Consider the following 19739-nt stretch of genomic DNA (forward strand, 5'->3'; position numbering starts at 1 on the left):
TAGAACAGTGTTTCCCAACCTTTTTTCTGAAACGGCACACTTTTTACGACTAAAAAATTCTACGGCACACCACTATCCCACATAAGCTAACTATCGTCAATATGTTTCCTTTTCAAGAAATTATTCGTGTTTTCTGTCCATCTTTCTGTCATAAAAATCTCATCATAATCTATTATTACCCGTCATTTTAATTTTCATATGAATAATAATAAGATATTTAATAGCTTTTATTTTTGTTCTTTATCATTAACTTACAGGACGAGTATATATCAGATTATGCATTTATTTATTTATGAAGAGAACAGATGAACAAGAGACACCACACAAAGTAGATTATTTTTTTTTTACCCCGCAGAGACGGGGTAAAAAGCGGCCACTAAAACACGACATATGAACAACGCAATATTACAAAAAACAAATACGATTCAAATATGAACAAAACACTTAAAAAAATTAACTGAACAGAACTCAATCGACAACTCAAACCTTCCGCCTGGTCCGCATCGTCTTAAACTCGCCCGTCCATAATCAAACTGACTGACGCAGAGGCAATTGTCATTTTATTTTGCGTCTTTGCCTCGGACAGACAACTTGTGACAGTTTTTATTTGGTTCTGGAGGCAGAACCCAGTGTCAAGCACCACATTGCCCTCCACAAGACAAGAGTTGCAGAAAGCATCACAGAGGGGCGATTTAACGAGTTTGCCACGTAAAAAAGCAGGAGTTGTGCACAATAAACATAGAAATCATGTATTTGGAAGACAGAAAAAAAAAGCTTGCAGTTGCTTTGAATACCGAAAGTAATAAAAGGACTCGTTTATGTTTAGGTCCTAGTGTTTTCTTAGTGAATTTCAATTAGTTCAATAACTGGGGTCTCTGATAATCATAAACGATAAGGTAATATTTCATTAAAAGCAATTGAGACATTCAATGTCTCTTCACAAATTTGGACAGTTTTTAAATATTTATTGTTGCTTTGTACTCTCTTTAGAGAGCATAAGACATTATTGGTGAAGCAAAAACATGTGTGTGAAAAACAAGTTGGTGTAAAGTCACTTCATAGACTTCAATGCAGTGTTGACGCGAGTCATGTGAAAGACCCTTAATGCGTATAAATATCACTCACTTTTTCACATTAATCATTGCTCTTCACAATCACAAAAGTGACCAGTTATGGTTTAAAAATGGCAAATTTCTCAGAAAGTTGAGGAGTTTTCTAGTGTGCCATGGCACAGTGGTTGGGAAACACTGACATAGAATTTCACTTTAGCCACATCTGAAATACGTTTTTGTTTGAAAAATCAGTTTTCTAATGCCAGTTTTCCAAAGTATGCAAAAATGGAGAGCATTTTCTAAATGCTCCACTTTTGGTGACGGAAGTGCTATTCTAATGTGGATTTTAAAATGAAAATGTACTCATGTGGACACAGCCATCAAGTTCCATGTCCAACTTGGAAATTCCCCTTCTCCGATTTCAACGGAAATTACCAATCTGACATCATGCAAACATGGTGGCATTCAGAAAGATGTACATAATTAATAAGCATTCACATTTACGCAAATAACATCATCAATGAGTGAAAGTTCTCACATTAGCCGAAAATAAAACCTGTTTAGCAAATGTTTGCTAGAGACAGGTGTGTAATACACAGTAAATTATCTGATAAGTGTACACCTGCAGAACAAATGCTAGCATTACCTTGCAATGTTGATCCTCTGAAACTATGTTGCTAGGAGACTTGACAATCAAACACCTGCAAAGCTAGCAGTAGCGCTGATATTTTTATTTTCTTTCATGTCATCTTCCAAGCATTGTGCAATGGAACACCTTTATTGTGGGAAATTGGAGATACGTATCAAGTAGAAATATCAAATATAATTTTGGGGCTTAAACAACTTTCTTATCAGCCTAATACTTCCTTTGGATTTTAGAAGTTTATGGTTTATGGTCCTTGGTCAACCAGCTTAACCAGAAAGACCATGCTGGTTGACAAGCATTCTAGCTAGACCAAAGTTAAATTATGTCATGCAACGGAACCCATTTTAATCAAAACCAAACCTGAAAACTTTACATCTCTCTAATGTAAAAACCAATTAGTCAGCACTTGAATCTGAATTTGAATGCTTTGATAGTTGGATTGGTTTGATAGTTTGTCGCTAGCACAGATGTAGGCTGCAGTATCAAGCTTTGCTGGAAGAAGAAACACCTGGCATATCTTCCCAGAGCAGTCAAGGATTCTAAAGTATATTGTCATGAAATTCAAACTATTATTATTTATTAAACTAACGGGCATGACTGAATCCGAATAAAGACTTCCCAAGTTGTCAGATAGAGTTATATTTAGTTGACAAGAAACATTGTACATAACAGTAAGTGATGCAAATACATTTGTCTTGGATAATTTTGAAAGGTATTTGACAAATTTTCTACCAAATAAAAAATCAGTTATGCATTAAACACAAATCTTTAGTGAATAAGAAGTAAATTATCACATTTATACACACATTTCCCTGTAAACTGTTGTCTCTCATTGTCTTCTTGTATCTTAATTGAACTGTTCTTAAAGCTGATGTAATTTCTGCGACACTAGGGCCACCGTACGGAATGGCAAAAATAAACAATATTACCCCTCGTCTGCTGTTATTTGAACCATCAGATAGTCCCACCCCCAACTCATACCCATAGGTTGAGTAACGTTGATGGGACTGTTTCTAAGTGGGTCACTCTAAACAAACACTGAACTTTTATAGTGCCACAGAGACAAAGCGTTTACAGTTTTCGAGTAAATGAACCTCTGAATTACTTACTGTACTTTTGTTGTCACTGCAAATTAAGTTGGGATAGAATGAAGTATTTTAACTCTGACAAAGTTACATACTTCAGCTTGAATTCTGTATCTCTGTGTTTGTTAGTAAGTCCATTTGTATTTCAGTCAGTGTGTATTGGCATATAATTAAGCTGTTTTAATCTGTGTGTGTGTGTGGGGGGTGTGTGTGTGTGTGTGTGTGTGTGTGTGTGTGTGTGTGTGTGTGTGTGTGTGCAGCTTAACTAGCATTGCATGTGGTTTGTGCTTGTGATGACTGCTGCATAGATTAAAAATGATCAGCTGACCAATCAAAATAAGGCATGGAAGTAGATAAGCAGCACTGCTGATAGATGAGCTGATGATGTCATCTCGCTATGACATCAGTGTATCAATTCAACTGCACTAACAAAGAAACACACACCAATGACTAGGCATTATAGCGATGTAATCAGCTTTAGAAAAAGCATAACTTCAACAAAACGTGGACCAATGCAGCAGTGTAGGACAACAGCATGAGAGGTCTAAAAAAAGTATTATCACTCTCAAACAATGTTCTGAACACACCTAATGTTCCATCTGCATTTTTGATTGGTCTAGCATCAGCAATCCTTCTCTAGGAGGAAGTCATTTGGCAGACATTTTTATCCAAAGTGACCAGTTATCCAGGTTGAGTCCCACTGAAGTAAGGTTGAATCTTGGACAAGGACAAAATGGTGATATTTCATGGATCAGGGATCAGAGTCGTAGCTAGTGAGGTGAAAGCAGTAATGATTTGAGGTGTCCAAAGGTGGGGGGGTGGGTGGGGGGCAAAAATCATTTGAAACTGTATTTTATTAAATAGGTATGAGACCCAGACCAATATACAGTCAGGGGACCCAGAATAACCTGTCAGGGATTGAACCAACAACCTTTCAGTTAGCAGCCCAGATATTTAACAACTTCATTGCTCCCCATTCTTTAGAAAATGTAACATAAAGTAAAGCTGATAGTAACTCATCAGCATTTGCAAGAAGAACAACCTCATGGTGAAAATCAAGGTTTGAAATGAAACACTTGTCCTAACCTTGTGCAAAGCAATAAGTCAAGTCAAGTAAAGTAAAGTCATTTTTATTTTTATAGCGCTTTTCTCAACACACATCACAGTTTTACAGAAAATCATGCATTAACAGAAAATTAAACTGTAATATATATAAAGTCTTAGTCTCTTTGTGTAGTTTGATTAAATATGATTGTAAACTTTGTATAAAAATAAATAATTAAATAATAATTGTATTTAGAACCCCAGTGAGCAAGCCAAAGACGACTGTGGCAAGGAACACAAAACTCCATAAGATGTTGGTTAATGGAGAAACCAGGCTCACTGTGGGGGGTCTAAACACATGAATATAATGCCAATATTAGTTATTTATGTCCATTGCATATCAACTAAGTAAGTGTTAAGGGCCAGTGTTTAAACAAAGATTTTGTTAGAACTGTAAGATTAATGACTAATGTCTTTGAAATTCATCCTGGATTAACTGCAGACGTTTGCATAGATGCATTGTCCATTGTTAGTTGGCTGAGGAAGGCTTTTGTTAGCAATTTATTGATATCTATGAATCCCATTTCGGAGTGTAGTCAGGCAGAGATGAGTGAGGTACAATGCAGTTCAACCGGCAGGTCATTTCAGTGAGGTCTATTCTAAATCCAACGTTCAGGCAGTGGCATATGAAGTATCCCAGTAAAGTTACAAGAAGGCCTGAACCAATACAAAATGAGTGTGTCTATACAATATCCGATCACACAGAACAATATCTGCTAATAATAATATTGTTTGAAAGTTCAGCATTTTATGCAACTTAGTTTCAGATCACCAATAATTACACAACTTCGAAAGAAACTTAAATAATAACCGTATTCTCTTTTTCTCTAGACATCTTCCATGTTTCAGAGTACCTGGTCTGAGTTATAAACAAAACACTGAAACAAAAAGCACATTATGGCTACATTCACACAGCAGCAGAATACAATTGTCAGACCTGTTTTGAGCGCTTAATATGGCTACATTCACAAATAGTTTGGCTATTTTCGAGAGTGACAACTGCATTCTATAACTGAACTGACACCCGCAAATTTTCAGGTCTCAAATCCGCATTTTTAGCAAACCTGTGCTGTGTGAACAGAACTATATTGCACAACTAGTTGTTAGTTATGTCATGTACAATGAAAACCACATGTGATAAATTTTAACAATTGCATTACTTACCAAACAAGTTCTACAGGTCTGTTGCACTTGCAATGCAAGGAGTCATAAAGAGCACGCAAGTCAACATATGAGCCGAAAATTTCATAGAAGCATTAACCTAAAAAACCTAATCTGTTAAGGAAAAGATTTAACTCGCTTTTAGTGCCACACAGTGGACATTTTACCTCAGAACTGCTGCGATACAGGTAATGAACCTTGTAGTGCAATTTTGCAAAAATGTCTCCAGTCATGTCATTTTAATTAGATCAGTCTGTACATCAGCATCTGTTAACCAATGAGAATTTCCAAAAATTTCTGTTTTGCTTTCAGAAATATAATTAACTGCATTCCCATTTGATTTCAAACTGTCCTTATTTTTTCCACACCCTCAAAATGCATCTTGAACATTCCAATGGGCCAAACACTCAGTTTAAATTGAATGTAGTGTATGTCAGTGTCTTAAAAATAAAATATGTTCCTGGTGACTGTTATTTTGTCACATTTTAACTTTTCACACAATATTTTCGCTTTCAGTGAGGACAGAAAAATTACTTGTCACTGGCAACTCGTGTTACCCCTGGTTAAGACACACCATAATAACCTATTGCATCCAGCTTGTATAATAACTTAACAAATGACAATAGCTTTTAAAGTAGCAGCTTTTGAAGAAACAAGGATGTCTTGCTAGCACATCTACCCAGCTGTCTCACAAAATGACACTGAATTGGAAAGCAGAGACAACATAGCTGCTTACTCACCCAAGCATGAGTGATCCCATCACAGACAGCAAGATAACGCGTCAGTTCCAAACTTAGACACACACAAACACACTCCGAGGACTACTTTGTTCTGGAGCTCTAGTTCTTGACTTGGTGACAGACTAGACTCTGTGTCTCCGGGCAGCTAGGCCATGCGCTAAACAGTCTTCACACACCCCTCCCCAAAGTCAGGTGATCATCCGCTAACACTGTGAATTTTCTGTTCCACCCATATAAAAGCGAGAGAGAAGCAAAGAAAATAACAAGTACAAAGAAAGAATACAGAAAACCTGACCAAAAGCAAACAAAAAGATTCTTAATTTAGGAAAGCCCCCCGTGATCTCATTAAGAAATTGTTTGTTTCTGCACCAAAGGCAAAGAAACAATTGAGACCCACAACAGATGGAGGAAGTATCTGAAATGTGGACTTACCTTGCTGGCTGCGCCTTTGGGCATACACCACCACCACGGCTGCAAGTACCACACAGCAGAAGGATGTCACAATGTTGGCCATCTGTGGAAACACACACAGAGGTAGAATGTGAGGCTTCTGGCCTGCCCGAAAGAAACTATCAGCACCAATGCCAAGACAGCATGAGGACAGGGTCCTCCCTCTCTTCCTCACTCAGTGTCTCTCTCCTACCAATGTCTCTGCCTCACGATTTCCCGCCCTACCACCCTCCTCCTTCCTTCTTTATAGCATGTCTTCAATAGAATCAATGTCCTCTGGGACTGATAGTCCCTCTCCCTCACTGGCATTGGGAAAGAGAGGCGGAGATGAGAAAAAGGAAGGGAAAAAGACAATGCCAGACTGTTTGAACCATTGTAAAGTTGTTGAAGCTTTTATCTTTACCCCATTTCATCCAAAACTCTCTTACAATCCAGAGGAAATATTCTTTGCTCAATGGTTATTCTGGAGCTCAGGAGACTTAAAGGTGGAGAAAGAATTCCTTTTGGAATCTCATCCATCAAATCCCCTTATTACCTAACAGATATCTCTGAAATCGGTATCTTGAGATATCACACCTGTCTCTGCGACAGCTCTAGACTCAGTAAACAGTAAAAAGGAGTTTGGGGAGCACTTTTTAGTCTATTATAAAAGTAGCCAATGAGAAACGCTCTCTGTCTGTCAATCACTTTATGCAGTTGGTTTGTCTTACATCGGGTTGATCGATATGTCTATTGAGTAGAGGGTTTTGGAGTAACACTATCACACATGAGGTTGGCATGTTGTATCCGATATTTACGGTACCCTAGGATCAGCCACACTATGCCAACTCACTGACAAGCGCCATCTCCTATCAGACATGTTTGCATCGGCTCATGCATGTTTACCTTCCCCTGTGGTGTGACCGAAAGTGTGTAAGAGTGGAAGACCCAGGTTCGGATGTTGTGTTGAATCCAGGAAGAATTTACATTTGAATAATCAATGACAAGCAGGATTCGTAGGTTGCATCTTTGTTAGGATAATGTTTTGGGTTTGGGTTGAGGAGTACAATTTATTACACATTCATTCCTCTTCACTGTATCACTGCCTGTACAGCTAAATAAATAAATAAATAAAAAAAGGTAATTTTTTTTTCCTTTTGGTGCCCCTCCATGGACATTTCACCTGAAAAATGGAGCTCACTTGTGCACGTACACACAAAAACTCTTACCACTTTGGCCACTAGGGGTAGTGTGTCAAAATTTGGTATGCACAGACTGATTTTAGATAAAGAAAAGTCAACCTACTGTTTATGATTTCACTAAGAGATCAGTATGTTTGGAGAAAGGGCATGAGGTTTTGCATGACATTCCAAAAAATTTCTTACAGCACCTATTATAGAGATTTAATTTCATTTAAAGGTACAGTGTCATTTCTGCCCTAATTGCGGCACCAAACAAAACTGCAAAAATAAGTCCCTTCCGAAACTGACACCATTGGTTGAGCCAAAGTTTTGTCCAGGCCACGGATTTCCAAAACATAGGTTGTCAGGGGAAGACTCATTCATATTTATGAGTATAGCGCTACCTAATTTGTTAAGTTTTACAGTAGGTTTAGGATTTGGGCTAGGGTTGGGTTGTAGGTTATCAGGAACCGCTTTCCTAATAAATATTTCTGAATTCTTCAATCAGGTATGGATTTCTTCATTAATATAAATGAGTCTTCCCCTGATTTTCCATGTTTTGGAAATTTGTGTCCAGGCCGCATAAATAAACACTTTTTGGTAAATTACAGATGTGGGGGCAAATCACAAGCAAGTCTCAAGTCTTAACCATCATGTCTCGAGTCAAGCCACAGTAGCCTACTAAAATAAATAGAGGTACATTTTTTAAATAAATATTTATTTTTGCTCTGAAAAGATGAACTTATATACATATCTTTACATACATTTTTTTTATATGAATTGTATAACAGTAATGGGTTATGTATATGTATATATATATATATATATATATATATATATATATATATATATATATATATATATATATTAGTAAATTGCATAAATTAACATACACAGCATTTTTGATTGTGGGCACTTAAAAATACAGTGAATACTTCTAGATACCTTATTATCCGAATTGTTTAGATTTTTAGAATTAACCAGTTCAAATTTAGTCCGATTTTCACATTGATCTGACAAAAGACGGGCTGAATGAAAATACAATTTCGCTGTCTGACAGTAGGTGGCACTTATGCAGCAGAAAAATAGCTGTTGCCCTGGTAATGCTTGTTCACAAAGCAACCCTGTGCTTATAAACAATACATTATAAGGCATTATATAGATGTAAGATGAAAAGAAAATGCCATTGAAACTTTTCTGAAGACAGTCAGATCCCTTCAGTGATACATTTATATAAAATAATCATAAAGGTATTGCATTCAAGGGCATTAGTTAAAGTCTTCAGAAGTCATAATCACTATGAGAGCACTTAGATTTCGTCACAAGTCATTCTGTATATTTTATACTACTTGTCACATTTTAAATAAAGTGTTGTGACTGCAAATCTGCCTGTTATGTTTTTATATTACCAACAAATGTTTATGGTATATTATTGACTGTTGAGAAGGTTTAGAAAAGGCACTCACACATTTATAGGCAATGTCTGGTCATTTCAAACTTGTCGTGTTACAAAACATGAGATTAATCGTGAATCATTTTAATTTACTGACAACCATCAGACATTTGAACAGTAATTTTACATATTCATCTTTCTGGATAACAAAATTATTTACTTAACTTGTGGTTTTTTAAATGTCTGATGAATTTCGAGGTTGTGGTGGTTGTATCGGATATTGCATTGTATATTTTCATACTTTTTTATTCACACATAACAATTCCAAATCTTTATATCCAAAGGAGATTATTTTGGGAACTCGACAATCATCTGTCAACTGCGCAGATTTAGATCAGTGGTGCTGGCAGGCTTATAATTTTTGCACATTAATTAATTGATGTCGCAATATTATTTAAACACATTTCATTACTGTTTATAATAGGTTATAGAAAATAATAATAATAAAAAATATTCAAGTCATTGTCGAGTCATGCAGTTCAAGTCTAGTCAAGTCTCGATTCGCTGTTTCTGAAGTCAAAATCAAATCAAGTAATTTTCTTCATTTAGTCAAACAAGTCACAAGTCCTTAAATTTGCGACTCGAATCAGACTCGAGTCAAGTCATGTAACTCAAGTCCCCCACCTCTTTTAAATGACCTGTTCACATTTACGTATCAGCCTAGTCTCAAATGTTTCCCTGAAAATGTGGTAAGTAAAATGTGATGAATGTTGTCATACAATAGGGGTGTATAAAATGAATGTTGATAGTGTAGCTCACATAATTTTGGCTTTTGACTTGGAACACTCTGATGAGAACTGTAGTTTTATTTTTTTTTATTTTTTATTTTTTTAACTGGATAATCTGGTATCTTGTCAAGTAAAAGCACAGTTTGTGACATTGTTAAGATAGTTTCTGAGACACTTTACAGATTTTAAATTAGAACCAAAAACAACACATCCTAGGGAAACTATATCAATATCATCTCTCTAAGAACACAGCATTTAAAACATTAAACTCACAGTTAAAACGATCCCAAAAAGAGCCTTTTTTTTTTCAAAGCAAGATACCAAATATTTATAACCTGTAATATATATATATATATATATATATATATATATATATATATATATATATCCTGGATGGAAGCACATATCAAGCCACAGACGGAATACAAGAAGAACATTCGTTTAATTGTGGGATCTTTTGTGATCCCAACGGCCCAATATATCGACCTCGCCCTGCAGATCATTGGTTCCACATTAACTGTGGGGAAGGCGGATACCGAGCCAGAGTTCCACGCCATGGCCACCGCCGAGCCAGAGTTCCACGACATGGCCGCCACCGAGCCAGAGTTCCACGACATTGCTGCCAAGCCAGAGTTTCATGTCATGGCTACCATGCCAGCATCCCACTTCATCGCCGAGCCAGAGTTCCATCCCACTCTGACAAATGGCAAAAGCGTTGCCAGTCTCGTCTGTCCCAGAGCCTGCACCGCCAACTTCGGCCTCACTGAGGAGGAGGAGAAGGAGGAGAAGGGATTTCGTCTATGAGTCTCAGCCTATGTTCATGACCACAGAGGTTGTTCCCGAGACTCTGTTCACACCCACAAAAACAAAGGTCATTCCCAAGACTCTGTTCACGACTACGACCGCAGAGGTCGCTCCTGAGTCATTGTTCATGTTCACGACCACAGATGTCGTTTTCAAGTCTCTGCCCATGTACACGACCACGGAGGTCGTTTTCAAGTCTCTGTCCATGTTCAAGCCAGTGTCCACTCCATGCCGTGTCACAGCCACGCCAGAGTCCGGTTCTTAATTTCATCGTCATTGTCATTGCCATCTACAATACATTACAGTAACCTCGATTTTTGCTTTTTTTATGTTTAATAATAATTAATAATCAATACATTTGTGGTAATTACAATATACCACAAATGCTTTCAACTGAGCTTAACTTGTATTGAACCCTTAATGTAATTCTGAAAGTGTTTAGCATGCTTATATACTATAATAATTCAATATAAACTATTAAACATATTATTTCATATTTAAATAAATACTTTAAAAGAGGATATGCATTTTTATATATATGTCTTAATAATAATAGTAATAATAATAATAATAATTATTGTTATTGTTATAAAATATGTTTGTATTGACATAAAATATGTATTGGTTTACCCAATAACACTAGGTCATATACACACTCACTTATTTTAATTAAAACAGAACAGAAAACTGTTTTTCCCACCATCATTCAGCTTTCATCATGCTTATTCACACAATAAGAGTGAACTGTTACTTCAATTAACATAATAAAGAGGAAATAAAATTATTTGAGTTTTTAGAGGAGTCAAGCTCAAAATTTGGCAAGTTCTAATTTTAATAGTGTAAAGCAGTTCAATGGAAAGGAGGAGGCAAGAACCGGCTTGGCAATGTAAACAATATTTACATTACTTAAACAAAAGACAAACACACACACACACGACGGACATGTCCGTAAACGATCTCTCTCCCGCACTACCGTCTGCCTTTATCCCTCTCAAGGCTGATAAGGGACAGGGTGGGTATAATAACGACCCGGCCCTGCCCTCCACCCTGTCACAATTAGTATACAAAATGTGTTGATTTTCATGCTTGCCACAATGAATCAAATATAACATATCCATTGCATCACATAAAATAGACCAAATCCACTCCACAGATTTCATATAAGCAAACTATAGATTCCTCAAGTCATTTAGGACATCTGCTTTGTGCATTACACTAGTCATTTTTCCAACAGTTTTTTATAGACAGATTGTTTCATTTTTGATTGACAATATCACAATTCCAGTGGGTAAGATATTGACATTCAATAAGTTAACTGTGTCTTTAAGCAGCTTGAAAAATTCCATAAATAATGTCAATCCTTTAGGTATGTAATTGGAGTCCATTTGAGGTGTACTTGTGGATGCATTTTAAGGCCTACCTTCAAACTCAGTTTCTCTTTGCTTGATATCATGGGAAAATCAAAATAAATCAGCCAATACCTCTCCAAAATTCTAGATCATCCTTTGGAGCAATTTCCAAATGGCTGAAGTTACCACGTTCATCTGTTCAAACAATATTACGCAAGTATAAACACCTTGGGACCACATCATACCACTCAGGAAGGAGATGCATTCTGTCTGCTAGAGATGAACGTAGTTTGTTGTGAAAAGTGCAAATCAATCCCAGAACAATAGCAAAGAACAGTGTGAAGATGCTGGAGGAAACATAACCTCAAAGGCTGCTCAACAAGGAAGAAGCCACTGCTCCAAAACTGCCATAAAAAAAAGCCAGACTACAGTTTGCAAGTGCACATGGGGACAAAGATCTTACTTTTTGGAGAAATTTCCTTTGGTCTGATGGAACAAAAATGTAACTGTTTGGCCATAATGACCATCGTTATGTTTGGAGGAAAAAGGGTGAGGCTTGCCAGCAAAAGAACACCATCCCAACCGTGAAGCATAGGGGTGGCAGCATCATGATGTGGGGGTGCTTTGTAGGGAGTGGTGCAATTCATAAAATAGATTGCATCATGAGGAAGGAAAATTATGTGGAAATATTGAAGCAACATCTCAAGACATCAGCCAGGAAGTTAAATCTCGGTCTTAAATGGTCTTCCAAATGGACCACGAGCACACAATGACTCCAAGCACACCTCCAAAGCTGTGGCAAAATGGCTTAAAGACAACAAAGTCCAGGTATCAGAGTGGCCATCACAAAGAACTGACCTCAATTTGTGGACAGAACTGAAAAAGTGTGTGCAGGCAAGGAGGCCTACAAACCTGACTCAGTTACACCAGAAAGTCTGTCTGGAGGAATGGGACAAAATTCCAGAAACATATTGTGAGAAGCTTGTGGAAGGCTATCCAAAGTGTTTGACCTAAGTTAAACAATTTAATGCAATGCTACCAAATGCTAACAAAGTGTATGTAAACTTATGAAAGAAATAAAAGCTGAAATAAAACATTCTTTACTATTATTATGACATTTCACATTCTTAAAATAAAGTAGTGATCCTAAATTACCTAGGACAGAGAATGTTTTTTATGATTAAATGTCAAGAAACTGTATACATATAATTTATAGAAAGGTCATATTGTTAGTTATTGAATGTTTCTGAAAGGAGGCCATAACCAGTTTAAAAACAAAAAAAATAGGACTTAATCACTTGATAACAAAAATGGAAATGCACCCATTTCATAGAATGACTCCTCTGCCTTTATTTTTTTCTCTGTGTGTTATGCTCATCAAAAATCCATCAAAAATATTTTAAGAGGTTTAGAGTGCAATTTATGGCTGTTTCATGATTAATTTAGCAAGTATGTCCAAATTAATGGTATGGTCAAAAAGCATCTTAGTTTTGAAGTGGTCTTTTTCATTTTCAATTACCTTCCGCTAGTAAAACTGTGGCTTTCCTCTCCACTCTGTTGAAATCATTGAGCAAAGTAGAGAAATACTTAATTCTGTTGACTGACACTTGATATTTATTCCAGCACTCGAGAAATAAAAATGGACTGACAGGAATGGAATTAAAATTTTATCTTTCTGTCAGTTCTTCAGAATTTCCCCCATTTCTGGCGGCCATATGTAGCACTTAGCTCATCAAACTGGAGAACAAAATGTTTGATATCTGACAGCTCTGGTTCCATTTCTTAATGATACCCCTTGGCAATGCAAATTGAAAAAAATAATGCTGCTTGATTGAGAACCATTTTGCTCACCTTTATCTACTGTCTTATTTACAGGTGAAACTCGAAAAATTAGAATATCGTGCAAAAGTTCATTAATTAATTCAACTTAAAAGGTGAAACTAATATATTATATAGACCCATTACAAGCAAAGTAAGATATTTCAAGCCTTTATTTGATATAATTTTGATGATTATGGCTTACAGCTTATGAAAACCCAAAATTCAGAATCTCAGAAAATTAGAATATTACATGAAATCAATAAAAAAAAAGGATTTTAAATACAGAAATGTCGGCCCTCTGAAAAGTATAATCATGCATATGTACTCAGTACTTGGTTTGGGCCCCTTTTGCATTAATTACTGCCTCAATGCGGCGTGGCATCGATGCTATCAGCCTGTGGCACTGCTGAGGTGTTATGGAAGACCAAGATGCTTCAATAGCGGCCTTCAGCTCTTCTGCATTGTTTGGTCTCATGTCTCTCATCTTTCTCTTGGCAATGCCCCATAGATTCTATATGGGGTTCAGGTCAAGCGAGTTTGCTGGCCAATCAAGCACAGTAATACCATGGTCATTGAACCAGGTTTTGGTACTTTTGGCAGTGTGGGCAGGTGCCAAGTCCTGCTGGAAAATGAAGTCAGCATCTCCATAAAGCTTGTCTGCTGAAGGAAGCATGAAGTGCTCTAAAATGTCCCGGTAGACGGCTGCGTTGACTCTGGACTTAATAAAGCACAGTGGACCAACACCAGCCGATGACATGGCTCCCCAAACCAACACAGACTGTGGAAACTTCACACTGGACTTCAAGCATCTTGGATTGTGTGCCTCTCCATTGTTCCTCCAGACTCTGGGACCTTGGTTTCCAAATGAGATGCAAAATTTGCTCTCATCTAAAAGAGGACTTTGGACCACTGAGCAACAGACCAGTTCTTTTTTTCTTTAGCCCAGGTAAGACGTTTGACATTTGAAGCCCATGTCCAGGACCCGTCTGTGTGTGGTGGCTCTTGATGCAGTAACTCCAGCCTCAGTCCACTCCTTGTGAAGCTCCCCCACACATTTGAATGGCCTTTTCCTGACAATCCTCTCCAGGCTACGGTCATCCCTGCTGCTTGTGCACCTTTTTCTTCCACACTTTTCCCTTCCACTTAACTTTCTATTAATGTGCTTTGATACAGCACTTTAAGAACATCCAACTTCTTTTGCAATTACCTTTTGAGGCTTTCCCTCCTTGTGGAGGGTGTCAATGATGGTTTTCTGCACAACTGTCAGGTCAGCAGTCTTCCCCATGATTGTGAATTCAACTGAACCAGACTGAGAGACCATTTAAAGGCTCAGGAACCCTTTGCAGGTGTTTAGCTGATTAGAGTGTGACACTTTGAGCCTACAATACTGAACCTTTTCACAATATTCTAATTTTCTGAGATTCTGAATTTGGGGTTTTCATAAGCTGTATGCCATAATCATCAAAATTATATCAAATAAAGGCTTGAAATATCTTACTTTGCTTGTAATTAGTCTATATAATATATTAGTTTCACCTTTTAAGTTGAATTACTGAAATTAATGAACTTTTGCACGATATTCTAATTTTTCGATTTTCACCTGTATGTATTACTGTATTATTTATGGACTTATGCACTGAATAGGTACATTGCTCTCGCTTGTTAATTAAAATATATAATTCATCACTGGTGCTATATTATTTGTATTATAATGATTATTTTGCAGCCATCTCAAGTTTCTTATGTTGTCCTGTGAAATTTGCATTTAAATTGGAAAGCTTGAACTGAATACTCACAAATACTGTATGAAGTATCACAAAATAGTAGCAGCTAGGAAAATCACACAACACCTTTGACTGACTGATGGGCTGAAATTGCAAAAAAACACTTTTTATTATCTGCTTTTTTATTGCCAAAGTGTTCTCCATTATGCATCTTTGTAGCCTAAAGAATATGGAGATTGGTCTACATATTGAATACAAATATCACAGCCAATGTTAGTAACCTTTGAAAATCTGCAATTGCATATCAACGCTTTCTTATAGCGTATATTAAGAATGAACAGCATCTCCCTATAGTTGCAAGAAAGATACATTATAAATCTTAAATAGTTCACTAAGCTTTGTGGTTTTTAGACTACTGTATATCGAAGCTTTAAAGAGTTTCACATTACCTACATTCATGTGTTTAACCAGACAGTAAATTACCTCATCATATACTGTATATGTATCAGTGTATGCAATTGCATGTATAGATATCATGATTTTTGACCAATAGGTTTGATTTCTATTACTTCAAAAATCTTCATGTTTTGATGACATTTTTTTATTTGTCTGAAATATCTTAAGGGGTGATATATTTTTTTTCTTTTTTATTATTATTATCAGAAGAACCATCAAACAGCCATTGTTGCAATGTTAAAATGTTGCCATTTTAAAATGTTTAAATGTGCAGTATGTAACTATTTTCATGTAATATCCGCCTTTGTTTGAGCCAATGTGTAAACGGTTCTTCCCGGACTTCCTAGGTTGCCTATTAAAGCCTGTAGACTGATTTTCATGTGAAGGGAGTGGGTTGGATTTGCCAGGAAAATCCAAAGGATGTGACGTTTATGCACGCTCCCGAGAGCCTTCTACTGAATCCCGTCTGGCTAAGCGGGAACGTGATCGTGGTCGAGCGAAAACTTGAATGAACATTGGCAGGCCATTTGTTTCTGGAGGGAACTTCATTTGGTTTTGGTGATCAAAACCGATCCTGGATTGGCATTCTTCTCATTGGACAGGTAAGCTTACATAACTGCAAAGCATGTGAAATATAGTGCCATACAGATTGATCTGTGTAATTTTAGCTAACTTGATCTTGCCTGCTAATGCTGACGAATTGCATGCTACCTTGCTTCGTAACTTTCAAATAATTTCAATGATCTTCTCTTTATAATTAAAGTCATGTATACAGGATAAATGTAAGCAAATACGCTGGTTTCTTGATCGTAGTGCAACATATGACATACAAAACAGACAATAGTGCAATATAACAGTGCAGTGCAACAGTAAACTGTCTGTATGTAGTTGTAAGTGTATCAGTATGCTATGTTAGCTGATAAGTAGTTTTAGTTTAGTCTCAAAGTTTGTAATAAAAAATAATAACTGTGTAATTGAACTATGCTACCTCATCTGTCAGCATGGGTCACGTTCAGTCTCTTTGTACATATACATCATTGCTTTGGCCGATGCTGGCTCATGTCCCAATGGAGTGTGTGCTCGAGTGTGAGTACGAGCAACAGGTAGCTTGCTGCAGTTCATTTAATGGCCACAGGTGTCATTAATAACAAGGGTTTCTGAATCTTACATACTGCACCTTAAATGTAAGAATTAAAACTCAGGAAACAAAGCTAAAAATAATGAAGGTATGTATTCCAAACTGTTTTTCACTAAATTAAATCAATAATATTTATTCATTTTCATTTAACTGCACATATTTAACAATAAATAATAAATGTATATAATTAATATAAATATATTTACTTAACAATACATTTAATTTAGTGTTAGTATTTACATTATACAGTGTTCCCATTCTTTTTGGCCAATGAAACAGTTACTTTTCCATGACCATTCCAGGCTTTTAAGTTTCTGGAACAATTATTATTTGATAATAATTATATTATTTATAGTTGACTCAAAAGAATGATTAACCCACAAATTAGAGATCCTTATGGTTTGCAAGCACATTTTACTCTACACAAAAGCATTATCTAGCTGATGAGAAATGTGTACAGTAGAACAGAGGAAAACTAGAAAAATGTATATTCACTATAAACATTTCCATTACTTTTAAGGTGTTATCAATTTCTACACCTTCCAGGTTTTCCATGACCATGGGAAACACGATTGCTAAAATCACTTAATATATGATAAATGCCATGCTGAGAATTCTTTGGATATTTAAGCAATGGTGTGAACAAATATTTAAATCAGACTTTGTAATCAATTAAATAGTTTGAACTGATTCATAGAAATCCATCTCATCAATTCTAACACCATTTTTTCTTAATAAAGTTTAAATCAGTGATCCCATTATAACATCTCTGTTTTAACTCTCTAACTTGCGAAGCAAGATGGAATTGCACATCTAATCTAATGACATGGTCTTCAGGAAACTTAATGCCCTAATACAAATTTATTAAAATAATTATGATATTTGCAATGTTGCCTAATTTTATATCACCAGCATTATCATAGCAAATATATTGTGAATATTCAATATTGCCCTGTCCTAACTGTGAACACATCCAAAGAGATAATCTTAGGTCATATCTGATCATTAAAATCTTGTTTCCAAGACCCCTCCTGACACTAATTCTCTTCATCAATCCTTTCGTATTAGAGATTTCTCAGATTAGCACCCATGCTGCAGTACACATGGCACACGGCCATGCACACATGCAGCCAATAGCCCTGACATTTAAACCTGTCGCATCGCCTCTAATCACATGCAAAATACAATGTCAATCCTGTCAAAGCCTGTGAGCCTGTAATCTTCAAGCTGCTGTGCTGGTGTTATTCTAAAATCAGATCCACGATCAATACTGGATCAGTGCTTTAAAACATCTGTTGTTTAATGGAATGGAAATATATGCACAGGGAAGTGGGTTTAGGTACAGATCGACAGCTCTCAACTTACTTTGCTGTTCATGTAGCTCAATTGGTAGAGCATGATGCTAACAACGCCAATGCCATGGGATTGATTCACAGGAAACTCACAAACTTTTAAAATGTATACTTTGAATGCAATGTAAATTGCTTTGGATTAAAGCAGCTACTTAATATTTAAATGCAAACTTTGGGTCATCGAAACGTCAATGCATTCACAGTGCTCAACAGCTTAATACTGTACATACAGTCTTTTTGCAATTGAATTAATATGAACACATTTAGTTTCCAATGGCTAGTCAGCACATTTGTATTTTAAAGCATAAAGCATAAAGACATCATGCATATGGTGCCTCTAACATTTTTATGACAAAATAGTGCAGTTGGACATGTGCAATGAACATTCATCTGTCCATGTCATAAAATAAGTGCTTTTATGGCTGTGTTATGCAATCTGAATACGCAGGCCATCAACAGAATTGGTTTATAGGTTGTGATACAGATTGTTAGGTACAATTTTAGGCCATTCTCCCAGGTCATTATTCATCTGCACAAGGATATGTATCAGCCCCACTGCAAACATCATGCTGCTGGTATTTACCCAAAGTCCAGATCTTTACTAAATATGTAGTGTCTAGTCCAAAAGAGTTAATGAAGAGAGACTGGGCTAGCTATAAACAAGGCTCTATGTAGGATTTAAAAAAGCACTCTATTTAGTTTGTTTCCACAAGGACCTTAAAATGCAGCACCCATGAATAGACCCTTACTGCTTTGGGCCTCGGTCTTAACCCTGGCCACCCTGTGTGCAAACCACACTGAGCAGATTGGGCCATTACGGGGAGGCTAAATAAGCAGATACCCCACAGCGGAATGCACACAGGATGCTTAGCCTATTTAGGAGGCTTGTGTGTGTTGTGTTTATGTGGATCTGGATAAAGATAGTGTTGTTTACAGCATTGGTCACCATGAAGAGAACTGTTCAAAATGTCATGTAGAGCTTCAGAGGTTTTGTAAGGGCAAATCATGCGTTTTGTTGATAGGGATCAACTCATAGTAATGGCTTTCTGTATCTCTGGACTTTGTCCAGGATCTTTTGCAAAAGAGATGTCAGGATATGCCTAGTTGGTAAACTATGTTCTACAAAAATCTCTCAAGATTCAGATTTTTAGCTTCCAAGGTTAGGATAAGGGGTAGGGTTAACGAACACAATGTGTCATATGTGAATCTCACAAGACTATTTGACACTAGCAAATATAAATCATACGTTCCGAATCTGTAGGAAAGAAAGCCCCACCTTTCAATTGAAAAAGTAAATAACCTTATTGGCATTTTCGGAAATGAGGTCGATTACTACTCATGATGTAATTATCATTTTTCCATCAGTTTACTGGCTTAAGGATGACATCTGTCTTGTGGAGCTGGGGCTGATGGTCTGGAACACTCTTTGCTTCCCTCTTTCTCTCCTAAGAATCAGAGATAAAGGCACCACCTTCAAGCTTCAAAGACTTCTGTAGGATCAATGGAAGGAGTTCTA

The 19739-nt window shown here is 36.6% G+C and overlaps 1 protein-coding gene across 1 annotated transcript in view; it reads right to left on the reverse strand.

Moving 5' to 3' along the window:
- LOC127636063 (ciliary neurotrophic factor receptor subunit alpha-like) overlaps positions 1 to 19739 on the reverse strand; it is a 335920-nt gene that overhangs the window by 210645 nt on the left and 105536 nt on the right. Inside the window, exon 2 of the mRNA XM_052116438.1 lies at positions 6221 to 6302. Coding sequence (XP_051972398.1) covers positions 6221 to 6302 — 82 coding nt within the window. The remainder of the gene's footprint in view (positions 1 to 6220; positions 6303 to 19739) is intronic.

Source organism: Xyrauchen texanus, chromosome 43 (genome assembly GCF_025860055.1).
Source record: "Xyrauchen texanus isolate HMW12.3.18 chromosome 43, RBS_HiC_50CHRs, whole genome shotgun sequence".
Classification (NCBI taxonomy): Eukaryota; Metazoa; Chordata; class Actinopteri; order Cypriniformes; family Catostomidae; genus Xyrauchen; species Xyrauchen texanus.